This window comes from Silurus meridionalis, chromosome 18 (genome assembly GCF_014805685.1).
Source record: "Silurus meridionalis isolate SWU-2019-XX chromosome 18, ASM1480568v1, whole genome shotgun sequence".
Classification (NCBI taxonomy): Eukaryota; Metazoa; Chordata; class Actinopteri; order Siluriformes; family Siluridae; genus Silurus; species Silurus meridionalis.
Window position 1 is genome coordinate 11,263,493 of NC_060901.1, and position 21,098 is coordinate 11,284,590.

Sequence of the window (21,098 nt, forward strand, 5' to 3'; positions counted from 1 at the left end):
TATTCATTTGTGGGTATTTGTTCTCGTCAAAAAATTTTGCCTGTAAAATGTATGAAAAAATGAATTTCATCATTAATGTTTTTTGGAGCCAGAGTTAGCATACCAACCAACTGGCAGATCAGACAAAAAAATCCAGCATTAATTTAAACACTTATCATAGACAGCAATGATTATCCAGTCTCTTTCACTGTTGCGAAAATGACTGTTCCTGATATCAACTTAATTTAATTCATTTTTATTTGTATAGAGCCTTTAACAATGAACATTGTCTCAACGCAGCTTTACACAGATAATGTGGTGCTAAAAATGAATAAGATGTTCTTTATAAGTGCAAGTTTGTCCCTGATGAGCGAGCCGGTGGCGACTGTGGCAAGAAAAAACTCCCCGAGATGGCATTAGGAGGAAACCTTGAGAGGAACCAGACTCAAGAGGGAACCCATTCTCATCTGGGTTGCACCAAATGGCTATTTATTACAGATAAACGATGTTACTTGTACAGTGATGGTGATCAGAAGCAAACTGTAGTCCTGAGTCAGTGTAGCAGATTGTTGACATTAACTACAGTCCAAATCCATCCTCAAAGCTCCTGTTATTACTCCGGAATTTCATGGAACCACACTCAACTTGGTGGTGGGAAGGAGCTAAAGCTAGAACCATAGACTAGATTGTTCATTCTTTAGCTCTGTACATGGCATGAGCTTAATACATTGTAAAATAAAAGTATTTTTTCCCCCATTTTTTTCCTCTAAGGCTAAGTGTAGAATGTCAAGTCGTTCTCTTTGTGTATTTAAAATTCACCATCCATATGCACATATAGAATGTTGCTTTTTTTATTGTTTTGACCTGCAGAAGTTATGGATGCTATTATCTTTCCCGGTGCTTGCTTTAATCGATCTGAGATGTTGCCATAAACAAGCAGACTGATGTATTGATTTCCCTGTTAAAGTCACTTGATGTTATCTGTTCGCAATCATGGAACAATAATCCAGGCATGATGTTTTTACTGCGAATGGATTTTTGGGTGAAATGGCACTTAACAGCATAGTGCTCAATGATAGACTATAAATATAGACTGACCCCTGAACTTCGAGAGAGACTTCCTCAAAAAAAAAAACCCGTTAGCATAATAGCAGCGAAAATATTGCAAATTTCTCTTGTTCTTTTAAAGGAGATCAAAATTTAATTGTAACATCTGCTGCCTTTTTTTTTATATATATTACCCACTTATTATTTGAATCATTATGTTTTTTGCCATTGTTGGATAATTAGCGGCCATTCTGCTGGGCAAATATATTTTTTTCCATAGGGCCATTAGGGAAGACACACCAGTTTTAAGTCACTTTCAATTTCTCTGTGCTAACATTGGCACAGTGTTGACAGGATTGTTAAGAAAAGTGTTCTATTGGTAATATTGGGACAACACAGACAAAATTTGCATGAGTGTTACAGAAATGTCTCTTATGACAACATTGGGACTACATCGGCATAACATTACCATGATTGTTATAATTATTCTGCTCAGTCAAACAGCTCTTATTTGGCACACATTTCTGCACACACAATGAGTTTGTGAGAATTTGTTTACCTATAAACCCTCTCTCTGGGTCAGGATGCAAGTACGCTTATGGATGTCTGTGCAGAAGCATAAATCAGCTTTAAGCTGTTGGTAAATATGAGGCAACATGTCTGAATTAAAAATGAGTAATGCTTCAGCGAGTTGCTCAGCACTTGTTTGGCTACAGTGTGAGTTCGTCTCTCACCTCCTACACCAGTGTGTTTGTCCATAATGGTGACTCTGCGTAGCAATATACTTATATAGACCTGTTGTTCTTGTATTTTATTAGGTGAAAGCAGTGTATTGAAAAAGGGACAGAAATGGTTCCAGTTTGGCAAGCTGAGAGACTTTTCAGGGAAAATAAGGACTGATGATGTTGCCATGGCAATAGGGCTTCACACTATCTAAAATGAATGATATGTCTTAGTTATATTGATTTAAAGTACTTGATGTTAGAACACAGGTGCGAAGCATGGTCATTTATTCACCAAATCACAATTTGACGTTCATTATTTTGTGTAAAAAAAAGAAATTTTGTGTTTTTGTAATACTGTGGTCCTTTGCATGATGGGATACTGTGATATGCAAAGCTAAAGTAGTTAGAACAAGTGCCTAATATTTTACTAGGATATATCATTTGTTAATTCATTCAAAAGTAGCCTATTGTGTCTTTCAAATACTGTTGATGAAGTACACTGAATATTGTGATTATATACAGTTGAGACATCATTCTTAGACACCTATTAAGAGTCTAGTCTATTGCCAATATATTGCATCATGAACAGTAACGCTGCATTCGATTGATCTTATAAATCGTAATTGTCCAATTATGGTGTTTTTTTTGTCTTTCAGCTTTTGGGAATTACAGATTGCTGTCTTAAGACCTCATAATTATTACATTTCTTTTTTTTTTCTTTTTTTTTGCAAGTGTGTCTTAATTTAACAATATGATTTCTATCATCATCATTATTTAATGGCTTTTGGAAAATAGCATTTCATTGACCAGATGCTTTTGGCACAGTTGTTTATATTAATAATAATAATAATAATAATAATAATAATAATAACAACAACTAAATTTAGTTTTAATATAATGCCTTTCAAAAGTCTACTTATACATACAAATAAATTAAAATTTTTCTATTAATTCTATTGTTCCTTCCATGTCTCATTCCTTTCTTTTTTCTGTCTAAAAAACCCCACATTCATTCTCTTCCATTCATTCTCTTCTTTCTCTTTCATCTTGAATCAATGGCCTTGACGTCAGTCACCCCTCAAAACTAGAGCACAACATGGAAGACGGATTGTGCTTGTAAAGCTCCTTCATCTGCAGTTAAGCTTGGCCAGGATATTTTACTCTGACAGTAATATGGATCACTTATTGTCATTGAAAGACTCATCTCACAGTTATGTGGAACAGCCGTGTCGAAGCTTTTCTGCTGCCTGCATTTGTGCTCTCGGTGTCGGCCCTCACCAGTCAAATAAAATGACCACAAACTGGAGTAAAGATTAGTGTAAGGTGAACAGCTTTGTGTAGCATATTAAAAAGACAAATGCCTGTTGGAATGCTTGCCTTTTTATAGTCTGTGTTTGCTGAACATCAGACTTTACTCTTTATATCGATGAATGGTGATTGTGATTAATGGAATATTACAGTGCAGGAAAATAGAATAATCCACAACACCATATTTTCTGTTTTATATTTCCTCGCTTAAACTCTAGCAGTATTACAGCCTTTTTACCTCCTTAATCCTTGAGTTTGACTTTCTCTTTTGACAGCAATGTCTTTGTTTTGGAATTGTGCCATGAATAACCCTTTATTTCTTTTTAGACAGTGCCATGCACCACCTGGTGAACATCTACTGCCTGCACAGAGGTCTCTCAGCCTCCTGAACGCCCCCTCTTGGGCTCCAGAGGATGCTGGGAATGTGTCGTGGGCGCAGGAAGTTCCTGGCTGCATCCGTCGCCTTGATTTTTATCCCTGCCCTCACCTGGCTATATCTGTCTGCTGCAATCTTCACAGGTTAGGAAATCTATATTAATACTAATACTGATAGTAAATCTCTACATGGGAGGTTAGAAGAGGTCTACAGCAGAGAAGCAGCAGAGATGATTTCCAATCAATATCATTCATTTCAAATTGACTTTGAGTTAAATTTCTTCCAGAGATATTGGACATGTGATCCACAAGCCATTAACAAGGGATATAATTGTCTTTACCTGCTGCTAGTTAAAAGTAATTCAGTATGGACTTATCGTCTGAGTTGTCAATAATAGGCAGCTAAGAAAAGGAGGCATCATTTATAGCCATTAATTTTCCTGCCCACAGTGATAATGAGACAACGGCACTCATGATCTTTTATATAAAAAATAAGCGCGATAGCATTTTAGAATACAACAACAATAATAGAGAACGTGACTTAAAAGCCAGGATTATTTTTTTTTAGTTCTGCCTTAGGCATTAACATGACAAACACTGCAAAATGCAAAACTGTGCCTTTGTCAGATTGATTGCTGTAAACACTCGATACAGCAGAAATAATCTAGTGAAACACATCAGTGGAGTCGCTTCAGTTGTCTAAGTGATTTTTACTCGTGCACAAACTCTTCTCCACTCCGCACGACACAGATGTATCTTCCATCATAATGTATCTCTTTCACATCAAAGTTCATCACAGACTTATTTTTGCTGTTTATTTTTTTTTTTACACTATGATGAATTGAGCCACTGTACCGTGGTTAAAATTGATTACTTCCTTCAAATGATTTAGTCCAGTAGGTTTTAATGGCTTTGTGGCCCAAAGAGAAATTTTTTCCTGCCTCCACATTATTAGTTATGTGAATTATTTATTATGCTTCTTATTTTGGCTCAGTGAACTTGAACATCCTAAACAGTCCTTTGTTTACCGGCCACCGCTTTTCTTTTCTTTTTTTAAGACATTTTGAAAGTTAAATGTACACATGGGTGACCATTTAAAGGAAATAATAAATATAACTTAGTATGGTGTTCAGACACTTCAAGTTGCCAGCGGGAGTTTTGTCAGAGATTCTGCATCTCGTCTCTGGAACCGTGTCAGAGGGATGAACATCATTCTTCCAAGATATTCCCTCAGTTGCCGTTTTGATGTTAAAGCTGGAGAGTGTGTTTGAACACTTGGATCCAAAATCTCCTATAGGCGTTCCGTTAATTTGAGATCTTGTGACTAAAAAAGCAATTGTGTATAACTTACACCATGTTAACAATCTCTCAACTATTCTGTGAGCGCTTGTGTCCTGTAGATAGAGATGTGGCCACTCCCACATTTAATCAAAGACTAAAGCTGATTAGTCAGAATAACTTTGTATTGATTTGTACTGGCTCTTTTATCTAAGGGAATGTAAACTATGACTCCAAAATTCTACAGTGTAATCAAACCTCCAGTTTTTCACCATTTTTTACAAGAGTTTTTTAACATTATCACTTATATTACTGCATTAATACTCCATCCAACCCGTGATATTTTTTAAACGTTTGTTGTCATACTGTCTTAATGTTTTTTACAAATTAATTTCCATTCATTGTCCAAAAATCTCTTTAAAACATGTAGGAAATGCTCCACTTGCTCATGTAGTGCATGTAAATGCATTCTCGATGACTCCCGACTGCAGTTTTGCGAAGTTAATTGATGTTAAGTAAGACAAATGTACACTCTGTTCTCCTCTGCCACTCCAACATGTACATCTGCATTTGCAGTGCAGTGGCTTTATCTTGCACATGAAATGATACATTTATTCAGACTCAAAAAGAACCTGCCATTGATGATGTACAGAACAATAGCAAAGGATTTCCTTACAGACCCACCAAAACCGGTATTTGAACTTAGCCTACTCTTTAAGAACCTTGCTCAAGGGTCAGGTGGTAGACCAGTGGTGCTGGGATTTGATGCCTAAACCACTGAGCCACCGCTGGTGAGACACTTTTCTACAGCTCATCAAATCCTTATCCAGTCAAACCCAAAACCAAGACTACAGGTAGTCGTCGACTTACAACCACGATTGGGACCGACAGACCGGTCGTAACACGATTTGGACGTAAGTAGAGTAGGCTATACGTACAGTACTGTAAAATGATGCCGGAAGCTGGTATGCACTGTCGTGGTATGCACCCCTCTTAATCACTACTCCCCCCACTACTCATACCACTACCACTGCCTATACCGGGGTGTCAAGTTTTTTCTTTTTTACAAGGGGCTAGTGTGGGTGCAGGTTGTCATCCCAATCAATCAAGGGCCACACCTGGTAGTCTTGAAAATGAAAATCATTAGATTTAAACAGGTAGAATTTGGTGTGCACATGTTTGGATGGAATGAAAACCTGCAAGCACACCGGCTCTTTGTGGAAAAAATGGACACCACTCATCATAACCTTAATCATCACTCATCAGAATCATAACCATCACTTGTCAGACCTTTAACCAACACAAGACTGACCGTTAACCAAAACTGGTCATACTCTTAACCGTCATTAATTAGTTACTATTAATCAGACACTTTGTAACCATTAGTCACACCACCACTATTAGTTAGAAACGCCCATAGCTTCAACTAGTTATACCCTTAACCAGCACTAGCATATAAATGATAGTTTAGGATACAGGCATATTCAGTGACAAAATATACATATTATACATTCATGTTACAGTTTTACCATGAAGCCTCCGGGAAGGTTTTCTAAAAACGGTACTTGCTTGTACAGATACCGTAATTAGCATATTTTTGTACTAGCCTGAAAATGTAGGTTTCACACTTTACTTCAATTTAGGTGCATATGTGCAGTTTGTTGAGACGCATGAGTAAAGACAAAAACCTTTGAACTGTTTGAGTCAAATCACACATATTCTTGCTGGCTGTGACAACCGGGATCTCTCCTCTCATTAGCATTCACCTCATGAATATTTACTATTTTGGCCAGAGGCAAATCAAGACCAAATCTCTCCTCTCTTCATTTTTGGTTGCTCTCTGTTTTTTCTGTTTCCATAGCGATGCCCTATCCTTATGTTTTTTTTTTTTACATTGAATAGAGAGAGCATGAAGGTGTTGGAGTGATTGATTGGATAGTGCAAACTGACACAGTAAGACCTTGGCTGATTCAATGGATCTGACTGTTCAAATGCGCTGCAGCAGTAACGTATGCTAATAGCTGACTTCTGGCTCCACCACTGATCTCATTAATGCTGTACGTTCTCTTCGATAGTCACTGCTGAGTCTGTCACGGTGCTCATCGACTGCTGGGCAACACGCAATCGTGTACCCTAGGGAGGCCAATCGAAATATCACTGACTAAAAATGTCTTACTTCAGTGTAAAACACCTGAGGACTTTTTTTTTTTGGCTAAACTTTTGAATTCAGGAATGGGTTCTTGAGTAGAAATGAAGCAATAAAAAGATAATGTTTATCTGTTTGGTCAGCCAAGGTTTTTTTTAAAACCAATTTTCAATATTGTGTATAGTAAATGCTGAATACCTCACCTTACAATTTCATTGATTAACATGGTAATCTGGTATATTACATTATTTGTATGGTGTCTCCAGGGCATGCAGCCCACGTTTATTGTTGTTTAGGGTTCATTGCATTTAGAAGTGACAGCTTCTCATTTGACCGACTAAATACATTTCTGATTAAATCTCTAATTTTGTAAAAAAGCTTGTGAGTGATTTGAAGCATTTTAAAATATGAAATGCTGAAAAGGGTTTATCGGTTTGACCCCACCACCCAAGCCGACGAAGATGCTAACAAGGATATTTTCTCCACTATCTTCCAACACTGAAATAGATTTCACTTGACAGACAGAACAATCTAACTGTCAACAGCCTTTATATTATATCTGAGACAATTTGGAGAGCTTATTTTGACAATCCATGTCGACGCACCAAGCACTCAGCTCTTACAAATAAAATACACTTCATGTGGTGTGGTGTGAGCGTGAACATCACTGGCAAAGATCCACTAGTCAAATGCTTCACTACCCCTAATATGGGCAGTCACATGGGCGTCATCAGACACAACAAGGAAATATTTAATGTAGGTTCTGGTCCTACAGCTTTAAAATAAATTGAGTTTTTCATACACCATTGATTACGGAGGCTGTTATCTGCCCTGAAGTAGAGCTATCTTCTTGCCTGTTTACATTCGGAAATTCGTAAAGAGATGAAGCATAAAAAAAAATCCTAAATCACTATATTGTGACAAATCATGTGTTACTACAAGACTGACTTTTCTCAGCCTGCTTGAGTGAGTTAAACTACTGGTTTGGATTTTATGTTTTAACCCTGCGTTGAAGTGATTTTGCAGAGGCCACAAGCACTGTTGAGATGCTAGTTTAACAGGTTCTAGCCCACAATCCCTTTTAGCAAATAAATGAATGGTTGGATGTGGCCACCATTGCAGCCTTATTAGCTTTGTTATTATAGAAATCGTCCTTGAATCGTGTGCCGCTATAATAAAAAAACCTTATGTTTTTATACCTGTCCCTTATGGACAGACATATGATTTCATATGTATCTAGAAAACTGTGTTAAAGCAATTCTTATCTTAGCTTTATATTTTGTCACGTCCAGGAAGAGTTCAGCATGCAGTTTTGTGTGTATCCAATGAAATACCCTCTTGAATGCAAGAATCCTGTCCTCAGGAAAGGGTATTGCTCTGTAGCAGAGGCTCGTTAGCAACAAACATGGTTTGCCAGTGCGGCTTTAGCTGTGTGTGTCTTCCCGTATTCCCTTTGCCAACCACGATATTTGAGCCCAAATGTTTCCTGTTTATTCACTTTAAAGTAATGGAATTCAACATTTCTTTGACACAAACTTTTCATAGAAGTGTTGAAATGTGGGCTCTTTTCAGCATTTGAACACTGTTAAGGCTTTTCCATTATTAAGAGCAATATTTAAAATATTTCATCATTCTGACACATTAGAGATGCCGCCTAGTGATAACCTTTTCTTTGACACTGACTCTAAGATGTAAAGCATAAAACACATGGCATCTTTGCCAACAGGCATTAGAGCAAGCAGCTGTGAGGAATCCTCTGAAAATAGGCCCTAAGCTGTTCACACAATAAAATCCCAACTGTCATAACCTAAGCATTCTAAAAATTGCTTTTGTTTTTCAGGGTTCAGATTCACTGATCCCATCTCAGACAGAAGGGAGATAATGCTGGGCCGTTCAGTCTGTTCAGTGACTACATGGAAGGTGGTAGCTTAGTGGTTAAGGCATTGGACTTTGGCTCTGAAGAAAGTGAGTTCAAATCCCAGCCACATTAGCTGCCACTCCTGGGCCCCTGAGCAAGGCCCTTAACCCAATAGCTGCTCAGTTGTATGAATGAGAAGTTGCTCTGCATAAGGGGGTCTGCCAAATGCCATTAACGTAAATGTACATTCATACTGCTACACAGTTATAGCATTTAAAACGACTCTCATACTGAGCTTCTCACTTTCTGTGGGAGCTACATTTTGCCACCCCTTCAGACTTTTTTGTATAATAAGAATAATTAAATAATAACATTTGTCTTGCTCAAGGCACACTGTATATCACCACGCCGTCTCGACCAAATGAAATTCCCACTCTGTTTCGCACACATAGTCAAAGGTGAGAACTTGTTAATGTTGCCCCCAGCAGGCCACTTTTGTCACTTGAGTGTTAGTGTCCATCTGAAACATTGATCGAGTTTTTCTTTCACGTGCCTCAAACATAATTATTTTTTTATATTAAACATTATTTACTATCTACTAATCTTAAAATTTTTGTACAAAAAAATCTGTTTAATTGTCGAAACAGCAGTCTTTTCATCAACAGTTATGCAACACTAAACCAATCATTTCTCACACTTAAGCCACTTGAACAATTTTCTTTGGCCATCTGATCACAAGTGGATGGTCATGATAGATAACTGTTCAGGCCTGATATTTTCTTTCACTCTGACTGGATTCGGTTTGTCAATTTTTTTTATATATCGACCTATTATTGAACAATTAACTTAATTAACTAGTGCAGCAGAACCGCATTCTGGTAGAATTCCAAAAGGGCAAAACTGGCCATTCTCTCAGACTAGGGGTAATCGGCTATTATAGAGGGCTGTCAAAATGAACACGTTAACGCAAATCCTTTTTAACGGCACTAATTTAATTAACGCACGATTAATGCAGCGCGCATTTCTCTTTTACCATTTTTATTTTAAAATATAAATAAATATATATAAACCAAATTCACACATTTATTCACAACGTCCTTTCTTCACTCTTAAAAAAAACCTCCTTGTGATTAGCTGGTCTTTTGATGCTGTCAGAGATACTTTGCTATTTGTAACTCTAATGCATTCCAGTAGACCTCCACGAGTGACCTGCGTGATTGGATCACAAGATGCATTTATCACTATTCACATTGACATCCAGGTCTGATCACCTGATCTTAATACCAAGAATAAAAATATACCTCATATCAATGCTGCTGATTATATTTACCATGGCTGGCCCGCATATCTGAAAAATGCATTATCTCGTCTTGTTTGCTTTGAGAAGTTCCTGCTTACTCCTGCAAATAATTATATTTGCAGTATTGTTGAGTGATACGTTATCGTTCTTGGCTCACATTGCAAACCTACTCGGCCATGTTGTCTTCTCTTGTACTAAAAAAGGACGATTCAATTATTCAACACAGGAAGGCCATGTAGCCTTGTCATATCTTGATTATTATTGTCTAGCTAGCTTGTTCCCTAACTTTGTGTTTGTCTATGCTACTGATACTGCTTCCCTCTGCTGGGAATGAATCAATTGATAGCAGTTGTTTAATATTAATTATTGTATGCCAACGCAACTAGCTATCTATTAGCTAAACTTTTCCTTCGCGACTCTCATTACATTTTTCATTTTCATTACTTTTCTGCAATGCTAAGCACAGCTCCACAAAAACAACAGGAGATCGTTACCTCCTTCTAGTACTTGAATGCTCTTTGAATGCTTATTGAGGTGCTACTCTTCACTATCATATTAGCATATGCCGAGGAGTTGTGTGCAGCATAACTGATTACAAAGTATTCTATTATGAGATTCTTACAATATATACAGAGCTACAGAATAAATCCCCTGAAGTTACATGCTGTGTCTTTAAGGTCATTTCTGTCTCCTTGTCATCACCGGAGTCACTGCCTGTGGCTCTACTGGAGCTTTGGTCCCCCACGCTGGCTCTGGAGCTCTCAACAGCCAGTCCTCATTTTAGTATGCACTCTGTTTGCCTGTTTCCATGGTGATGCCCTATCGCTGAGCCAAGTCTTTGTTTGCTCCTTGTATCATTGAGCAGCGAGAGCATGAAGGTGTTGAAGGAGTGATTGATTGGATATTGCAAACTGACCCAGTAGGACCTTGGCTGGTTCAATGGATCTGGCTGTTCAAATGTATTCCAGCAGTATCATATGCTAATAGCTGACTCTTGGCTCCACCGCTGATCTCATTAATGCTGCGTGTTTTCTTACACGTTCACTGTCTTTCATGCTGCTCACACCAGCTCATACCAAAGGCAGGCCTTTGAAATATAATGAGGGCGTGAATTTAGTCCAGCTTTTCAATCCAGGAAGATGGTGTAAGAAAAAAAAAATTAGGCATTAAAAAAAGCCTATATTTTCGTGGTGCACAAGCCAAAGAGAACTCAGAAGATTGCCAGTCCCTTTTGCTTAATTTGGCATATTTTCAATGGAGTACAGAATGTTTGTTTGCTTATTTAAAATAAGTTTTTTCATGGCACACGATAGTACGCATGTGTGCAAACATCAAAATAATGGGCAAAAACCCATTTTCCTTATAAATATCCTTATTCTGCCTTCTCATTGGGACAGCTTTATCAGTTTGACTTTTTGTATTTTTACAGTATTTGCTTCAGCGACATACATTTAACCTCATTTTTGCTCAGTCCAAACTGACATTTATGAGATGAAAATGGATAATATTTCAATCAGTCTGAATTCCTTTAATTATACAGCCGTAACGCCAAGGACAACGTCTAGCCAGAGTGTGATCTCAAAATGAGTTTATTGTATACTAGTTGATCTGCTCAATTCTTTCCTGGAACTTATACAACAAAGTTTCTGAAACCTGTTTCTCATATATGCCAAGCGTAGAACATGTCGAGAGGGAGGATTTGGAATATCAAAATGTCTGAAGGTTGGCTTGGCCATGTTGAGGGTTTGACATGTTTCTTTTTTTTATTTATTTTTTTTTTTATGTTGACTGACACCACACAGGAGCACAGCTGGGTACATGCACACTGTTCTTTTTTCATTTAGAAGTGAAAAATGGGAAAAAATATTTTTAATGGTTGTTGTTATTATTGTAATTATTATTTTTATTATTATTAAAACTTCAGATCACTTACGTTTTTTGAGTCAAAAAACTTTTTTTTCAGATGACCAAAAAAGGGGGTAGGAGACAAATATAACTGACTTTTTATTTATTACAAGAAAAGTTAAAGCGAGGAAATGCTCTCATACGTGCGATTTAAATTATGAGGCTTTTCAATTCTTCTGCTGCTCCCCACATGACTGCTCTGTGTATTTGCCAAATTACTTCAACAACACCGGCAGGAAAAAAAACTGTCTTTCACTGTGAAATTACAAAAAAATCAGACTAATCTGCAAGTAAAAAAAAAAATTACACTAGTCGTGATCAATCATGATCCGTTTCACCCCTACTGTTTTCCAATTACATCAGCATGTTTCACCACAAAAAAATGAAACCTTAAAATACCCACATATACAGTTGAGCTTGAACAGTGTCAACCTGAAAGCACACTTCTAAAGCTTCATTTTAACTGCTTATTGATTATATCGTACTGATTAATCTGTATATAACATTTTATTGAACGTTTTTTTTAATGAAATAACATGAGCTCAGCTTATGAATATAAATGCCTATAAATGCACAATATTTGGACAAAAGAATTGGGACAATTGACCTTTTGAGTCATATGTGGTTCTTGCCTGAAATTGTTACAACAAATATGGTGGCACCAAATAGTATAGAATTTGATTGTAGTAGCATTAAATTTTCCCTTCACGTGAACTAGGAGACTAGGCAATGCCTCTGTGCACAAAGCCAGCATGAAGAATTTGTTTGCAATGCTTGGAGTGGAAGCTCTTGCGTGGCCTGCCTTAGAGCTCTGACCTCAACCCTATTAAATACCTTTAGGGTAAATTGGGATGCTGACTGCACCCCAGACCTCCTCACCTGACATCAGTACCTGACTTTATTCATCAATTTATTATTGATGAAAATAACCTTGAATTGCATCAACTAGAAACTCCTGCTGATTTCTTTCAGCTACCATTCCTTTTATTTATTTAAAAATCAATCCCCACACACGCATAGTGATACAGAGACCCAACTGCTTTCGAGTCTTTAATTTTTTGGCAAAACTTGGCAGCCGAAGCTGGCGGAAAGTCACCTCATTCATCTCATTTAAAGAATATGAATACAGGATCAGTATCGGATGATAGTGGGCTCTGTGTGTTCCTATTTCCTACACCATCTTCCATCACTGAAACATTTCAGATGACAGACCGAGCAATAGAGCTGTCAGCAGCCTTTATCTTGTTTAAAGATAATCTAGAGAGCTTTGTTTCGGGTGGGTGATGTATATAATGGAATTGTTCAGGTTCATGGGGCTTTGGGAATTAAAGAGAGTGATCATGTGCGACTGATTTGGGTGAAAGTATGTAGATGCACCAAGCTCTCACCTCTTGCCAATAAAATACTGTATAAAGATTTGGCTTTAAGTGTGAAAGTTCCTACCATCGCATCATATTTTATGCAGGTTTTGGTCTGACAGCTTTAGAAATGTATTTTGGAAATGTCATGTTCTAGGCCAATACTTGCTCTTGCCATATTATTTTAGACTACTATATCGAACTAGATTACTTTTATCTTGAAAGTACAACAATTAATCTGTGACAAAAAGTGCTACACGCCCTGAAACGATAAAGCGCACCAAGAAATCCCAAAGCGGCATGTGCAATTCTATTATTTTTGGCACAAGACTGATTTTACTTAAATAGATACAAGGAATGAAAAATGTTGCATGTACGTTTTATATAATTACTCCTGTCGCAAAGTGATTTTATGGTTGTATTCTAAAAAGAAAAAAAACTTTGACGCAAATGCAGATGTTGTCCAGCAGATGCCACGGCTACTGAACAGATGTTGGTGGGTTGTTTTTTTTTGTTTGTTTGTTTCTTCCAGCTCCTGCCAGTTCAGTAAGATAAAATCCACAATCTTTTCAGCAAATAAAGCTCAGCCTTGAGTGAAGCAAAGGTGCTGGGGCATCCACACATTGTTTATTGGACAGTTTCTCAGTCTGCAGTGCTGGAGTATCGCTTTCCAGCACTTTTCAATGGACAAACTTTAATCAGTGTAACATAGTTCAGGTTTTTCCCGCTTTCACATTAAGTTAATGAAGAAAAAAAACACATGTATGGGAGTGCTACGCTGGACCAGGACCGATACAATAACGCTGGTTTCAAAATATATTCCACTGCTCCACTGCCTTGTTTCATTCAGCTGTGCTAACTTGTAAAAAACTTAACATTCAAACAGCCTGTAGTACTCACCATTTTCTCTACATCTGGAAAATTACACCAGATCTACAGCGCAGCAACTGTTCATGTTCTGCACACACCACAGTCTGTGTAATTGCCACCGGAGCCCCTGAGTGACAAGTTAATAGAGTGTGAACTCTGTAGACATGGGAGACTAAGGACATGTATGTTGTTAGCCAGTGTGAGTTCTTCTTGAATCTTTTCCTTAAAATGTTTTTTTTTACATACCGTAATTTCCGGACTATAAAGCGCACCATATATAAGCCGCACCCACTGAATTTTACAAATACTTTTATTTTGAACATAAATAAGCTGCACCTGTCTATAAGCCAACCAATGAACTTTACACAGGCTTTAATGAAAGACACGTTACACACGGTGTAACGGGTGAAATATGTTGCGATTCCTTCAGGAGCAGAGCGGTATTTTGGGAATAGCCTGGCACTGTATTTTTCCCGTATTACTGCGTGTGTGCAAGATGAGGAATATGTCCCTATTATTTTCTGATGCTCATTTCTGAGTTTCTTTGACTAACCCTTAACGCTGTTGCCAAGAAAAATAAAAAAGCAAGAGTTTTGGAAACCTGTCTGTGCTTCTATGATTTCTGTTGCAACTGGAGTTAGTGAGCTCTCCCTTCACCCAGACTCAACGCGTTACAACGGCTTGTATCTAAACAGTAGCCTACCAAGAAAGTCATTGTTCACTGTCTTCCTCCTACCTTTCTTTCGAGAGTTTATCTTTTGGCATCGTCGTGCGTTTAAAAAAAACGTTTCTTCTCCGATGCCGTGCAGCTCAGAACACAGGTGAGGTGTGTTTTTTTCGTTTCCGTTCTGAAATTTCATTGGTCTAATGTTATGTCGCTCAGTTTTTTGGCTTGAAGTTTGTGAAACCCGGAAAAACGCAGGAAAAATTCATATTTAAGCCGCGGGGTTAAAAACGTGGGGAAAAAAGTAGCGGCTTATAGTCCAAAAAATACGGTTAATTTTTATAATAAACCTTTAATAATTTCAATACATGTAATCACCATAATTATTTCCTGTTAGTTCTTCTTGTTCCTGGAAAAGTCCTATTTCATAGTAAGAACTGATAAAATCAACAATATGTTAAAAATAATAATAGATAATAGTCTTATAAAATAAAAATGAATAGCCTTACATTCTGGCTTTTGGTTGTCTCACAAAATGCTGATATGTCCTGTTTTTCATGATGTGCAATAAACAGCTTTGTCCTACTGGGAGGGATTTTATATTCTGCCATTTCACAAAGTGGCAAGCAATAACATTGAAAAACAGGTTGTTTTCCTTGCTTTGTCACATCCAGATCAACTTTGCTAATATTTATGGCACCCTACACAGTGTAAATCAGTTATGCTAGTGCTAAATCTTGATTTTATATATATACAGTGCCCTCCACAATTATTGGCACCCCTGTTTAAGATGTGGTCGTGGACTTCTAAAAATTCTCCTTTTTTTTAAAACAACATAGAACCCAAATGCAAAAAAGAGAAAATCCAACCTTTCATTTAAGTACATAACTTTGGTGGTAAAAAATCACACATTTAGAAAAGAAAAAAAACTTGAAATCATGTGTCCCACAATTATTGGCACCTAACAATTCCTCTGAAAATTTAATTTTTTTTTTTTTATATATTTTTCTGTAGTTGCTAAGGTTGGTCAGGGTATCTAGGGACTTTTAATTAGTAATTCATGATTTCCTGTTTCCTGGGGTATAAATATGACGTGACACAGAGGCCTAATTCTCTTACCCATTTGTCAAAATGGCAAAGACAAGAGAACACACCATTCAAGTAAGGCAGATGTGTGTCGACCTTCATAAGTCAGGCAATGGCTACAAGAAAATAGCCACTCGCCTTAACTTGCCGGTATCTACAGTCAGAGGAATCATTAAGAAGTTTAAAACAACTGGAACAGTGACAAACAAGGCTGGAAGAGGTCCCAAGTTTATCTTGCCACAACGCACAGTGAGGAGGATGGTAAGAGAAGTAAAAAAATTTCCCAAGCTCACCGTCACAGAATTGCATCAAAGAGTGGCATCTTGGGGTCACAGAGTCTCCAAAACAACCATCAGACGCTCTCTACATGCCAACAAGCTGTTTGGGAGGCATGCAAGGAAAAAGCCTTTTCTCACTAACACTCACAAACGTAAACGCCTGGAGTTTGCTAAGCGGTACTGGGACTTCAACTGGGATCGTGTGCTTTGGTCAGATGAGACTAAGATTGAGCTTTTTGGCAACAAACACTCTAAGTGGGTCTGGCGTAAAACAAAAGATGAGTATGCCGAAAAGCACCTCATGCCCACCGTGAAGTATGGTGGAGGATCTGTGATGCTGTGGGCCTGTTTCTCTTCCAAAGGCCCTGGGAACCTTGTTAGGTGCATGGCATTATGAACGCTTTGAAGTACCAGGATATTTTAAATAAAACCTGATGGCCTCTGCCAGAAAGCTGAAGATGGGTCGTCATTGGGTCTTTCAGCAGGATAATGATCCAAAACATGTGGCAAAATCTACATAAAAGTGGTTCAGCAGTCACAAACTCAAGGTCCTCCCATGGCCATCTCAGTCCCCAGACCTCAACCCAATCGAAAACCTGTGGGGCGAGCTAAAGAGAAGAGTGCATAAGAGAGGACCCAGGACACTGGATGATCTAGAAAGATTGTGCAAAGAAGAATGGTCAAAAATCCCTCTCTCTGTGTTCTCCAATCTTGTGAAATGTTATAGGAGGAGATTAAGTGCTGTCTTGTTGGCAAAAGGAGGTTGTACAAAGTATTAACATCAGGGGTGCCAATAATTGTGGCACACATGATTTCAAGTTTTTTTTTTCTTTTCTAAATGTGTGATTTTTTTTACCACCAAAGTAATGTACTTTAATAAAAGGTTGGATTTTTCTTTATATATATATATATATATATTAGGGTTGCACCGAATATTTGGCCACCGAAGATTTTGATCACCGAAAAAACACGTTTGTTGTGATGACGCAAACAGAAACCGCGGCCTGCACGTGCTTGTCGGTGTGGACGCATTTCAGTATATCTGAGAAAGATCCACGGAGAGCGATTTGCAAAACATGTAATCGCAAAATTTCAAGAGGGGGTGCGTCTGCAAAAACTTTCTCCACATCGGGTTTAATTTATTACCTCAAATCCAAACATCCCGATCGCTATGCTGAATATGAGAGGAACCGCGGCACAGAAAAGCAAAACCCCTCCGAGCATGCGCACTCCGTCTGTGGCGGACGTTTTTGAAAAGGCAGGAAGTTTTCCAGTGATATTGTTGTATTGTATCTTTAAGCAGTTGCTCTTGTTCTGAATGCACTTTGTTTTTATGAAAGAACATACTTAATTTTACAACCTTTCAGCAGGCCATTATTATTGAAGTGCATTTAAGTTAAACATTTAAGTTTGAATTTTAATTAATTTTATCCTGTGCATTGTTGCAATGTGCTATAAATAAATATTTTCATAATTTGTAATTTGAAATGCCGTGATTTTAGTAAGGTTAGTACACAGTCATAGCCATAAATGCAATGGTAATAATAATTGGCAGAATTTCTTTCGGTTTTCGGCCTTGCTTTCCCTATTTTTCGGTTTTCGGTTTCGGCCAAGAATTTTCATTTCGGTGCATCCCTTATATATATATATATATATATATATATATATATATATATATATATATATATATATATATATATATATATATATATAAGCGATTGTTTACCTTTCAGCAACAGCGAGTGTGAGAGAGAGATAGAGAGGAGATGAGAGAAAATGGCTTGCTCAAAAATGAGAAAAGTAGATGCTGAAAACCGAACTTTTAAAGATGAATGGACGAACAAATACATGTTTATTCTGCCTGCAGCCAGTTCTAAACCTTTGTGTCTCATATGCTGTGAAAATGTGGCGTTAATAAAAAGGCAACGTTAAGCGTCACTATGAGACCAAACACGGGTCGTTTGAGGAAATGTACCCGCAGAAGTCCGCAGTGAGGGCAAGTAAAATTATCGAATTGAAAGCACAGTATGACAGGTCTACTCGTGTCATCACGCATGCATTTACAGGGCAGCAACGTGCAAATGAGTGTTCGTTAAAGATCGCATGGATTTTGGCGCAACACAAGAAAGCATTCAGTTATTTTATTTAAAATGTAGTTCATGTTTTAAAAAGGTGGCAGCTAAAATGTCTTTTGTTTATATTTTTTCTTGAAGATTAAAAGCACTTTTATTTTATTCAAAAGATTCTGAATGTTTTACATTACTTGAAATAGGCCCTAAGTTCAGGCTGCTCAAAGCTGTGTTTGCAGTTTTTATATATTTTATTCAGAATAATTTCAGTGTCTGTTTCTTGACATGTAGTAAAGACAACTACAGTATTGTTTTCCATTCAAGTGCCATACAAGTTCAGACTTTTCGGTATGTTAAAAGCATAATACTTTGAAAACACTTGAAATTTAACAATAAATTATATAGAAATGTATGTGCGTTATTAATTTTATTAACATGAGGGTACACTATTTTAAGTGACAACATAAGATCCGGACCTTTGCTGGGAGAAAATTTTAGTAACTGGACCTCTTTGAATTTTAATTGAATACCCCTGTTCTAGGTTCTTCAAAGTAGCCACCTTTTGCTTTGATTACTGCTTTGCACACTCTTGGCATTCTCTTGATGAGCTTCAAGAGGTAGTCACCTGAAATGGTCTTCCAACAGTCTTGAAGGAGTTCCCCGAGAGATGCTTGGCACTTGTTGGCCCTTTTGCCTTCACTCTGCGGTCCAGCTCACCCCTAAACCATCTCGATTGGGTTCAGATCCGGTGACTGTGGAGGCCAGGTCATCTGGCACAGCACCCCATCACTCTCCTTCTTGGTCCAATAGCCCTTGATGCCTTCAGTGTGACTCTACAATTTTCATAGTCATGAAAATAAAGAAAACTCTTTGAATGAGAAGGTGTGTCCAAACTTTTGGTCTGTACTATATATATATATATATATATATATATATATATATATATATATATATATATATATATATAAAACTTTTTTTTTTTCTTTCATTGCAGGACTGAAACTGCTAATGAATGCTGTAGATCATAATTTAGTTCTTTGCTTGCAAAATATAACATTTGTTCGAGTCAGCGTGATATAAGGATAATCATTTCATGACTGAGGTCCTCTCTTTCCCTCTCAGACAGAATGGAGATAATAGCTGTTTACATGTGTAAAAAAATTTCCCTTAGATTTCTTATGTAGTGCTAATCACAAAAGCTTAAGAGCTGCTGTTTTTGTCTTTCTTTGCTGTTCTACACAATGATGTATGTTTCATGTAAGATGGGAAATTGGATCTCTTTTCGTTTAGTTCTATAGTCAGTATTCTTCACCAGAAAATTGCTATTTGTGTTGCCCGAGGCATGCTGTATATCACCACGCCGTCCTGACTGCTAATTGAAAATCCCAAGTGAGCCATGCTGCACTCTGAAAAGTTTGAAGTGTCCCTTCTGAAACTAACCTTTCAATTGGTGTTTACTCTGTTAGCTGTGCTTCTGAATCATTAATACAGTAATCCCTCACCACATCGTGTTTCAGCTTTCTTGGTCATTTGTAAAGCAGGTTTTTAAATGGAACATATCTTATTTTGTTTTGCGGATTTTTTGCTGTATCGCAGGATTTTGCGGTATATATTGTAGGTAGTATTGTTAGGAGATATTTTATTTATTTCTGCGGTAAAATAAGCATTTTCTAGCCTAAACATTAAGCTTTCAGAAGAGCTGTAATGCTCTCATTGGGTATGCACTATATTCATTTCATCGTCATCACCTTCATCATCATTAGTACTGCATACTTAATTTATCATCATCATTCAAGTTGTATCTTCACTGGTGAGTACCCATATAGAATCTTTCATGTTAAAATTACTTAGGTTTAATAATATTGAATGTGTTTTAATAGCAGAGGAAAGGTTTGAGTGTGGGGATGGTTTATAAAGCCTTAAGATATACAGGTATTCTGTATACTGTACTGTATACATATTAGGTTGGCACTTTGCGGATTTTTCAGTGTCTTGAACGTATCCCCCGTGATAAGCGAGGGATTACTGTATTGTCTCTAAATTAGACATTACCCCTTATTACGGTGACATGTCACTAATTTTGCATTCATTTTGTCTGTCATTGGTGTGTAGCAGATTCTGCTGGTGTTGCAATTATTAACTTTCTTTCGGCTTCTCCCATTAGGGGTCGCCACAGCGGACCATCCGCATGTTTGATTTGGCACATGTTTTTATGCTGGATGCCTTATTCATGTCACAAATTCTTTCAGCATGTTTCAATAAGAAATGGTACTTAGCAAAAAAAATGATAAAGGTGTGCTGTTCAGCAAAACTGAATGAAACACCTTTTAGCAATGAAATCTGAGAATTCAACAGTGCTATGATATTTAAAACATGAGTTGTTATAAAGATTTGTTTTATATATGCTGCTTTTATGTTTGTGTGTGTGTATATATATTTTATAATTTTATATATATATATATATAATCCAATCAATTAATCGAGTATTCGGATAATTACTTTTTCTTTATTAAAGAGAAATACTAAATATACAAGACGAAATAACAGATCTCTTAATATGAACAAGTAATTTGTTTCCTTTTTAGAAAAATTTTTATTGCTGAAATTACCTACAAGAATATCTGTAAAAACTAATCCCATTTAATGCATTTAATTGCCATATTACATCAAAATACAAATATATAAATAAAAAATTCTAAATAAAAATATAGATACACTTAAATTTTTTTTAGGTAAACGCTTAATATGATCCTAAACTTTGGTCTCAGAGGAAATATACATCAGACCTATTTAGTAAAATGAGAAGAAAATTGTCCTAGTAAATATTTTAACTGTGTATTTAGTAACATAAT

General features: G+C 37.0%; 1 protein-coding gene across 1 annotated transcript in view; it reads left to right on the forward strand.

The window, feature by feature from the left end:
* Window positions 1-21,098, forward strand: part of LOC124401200 (LARGE xylosyl- and glucuronyltransferase 1) — a 71,293-nt gene that overhangs the window by 1,996 nt on the left and 48,199 nt on the right. Inside the window, exon 2 of the mRNA XM_046873277.1 lies at window positions 3,387-3,578. Coding sequence (XP_046729233.1) covers window positions 3,473-3,578 — 106 coding nt within the window. The 5' untranslated portion in view covers window positions 3,387-3,472. The remainder of the gene's footprint in view (window positions 1-3,386; window positions 3,579-21,098) is intronic.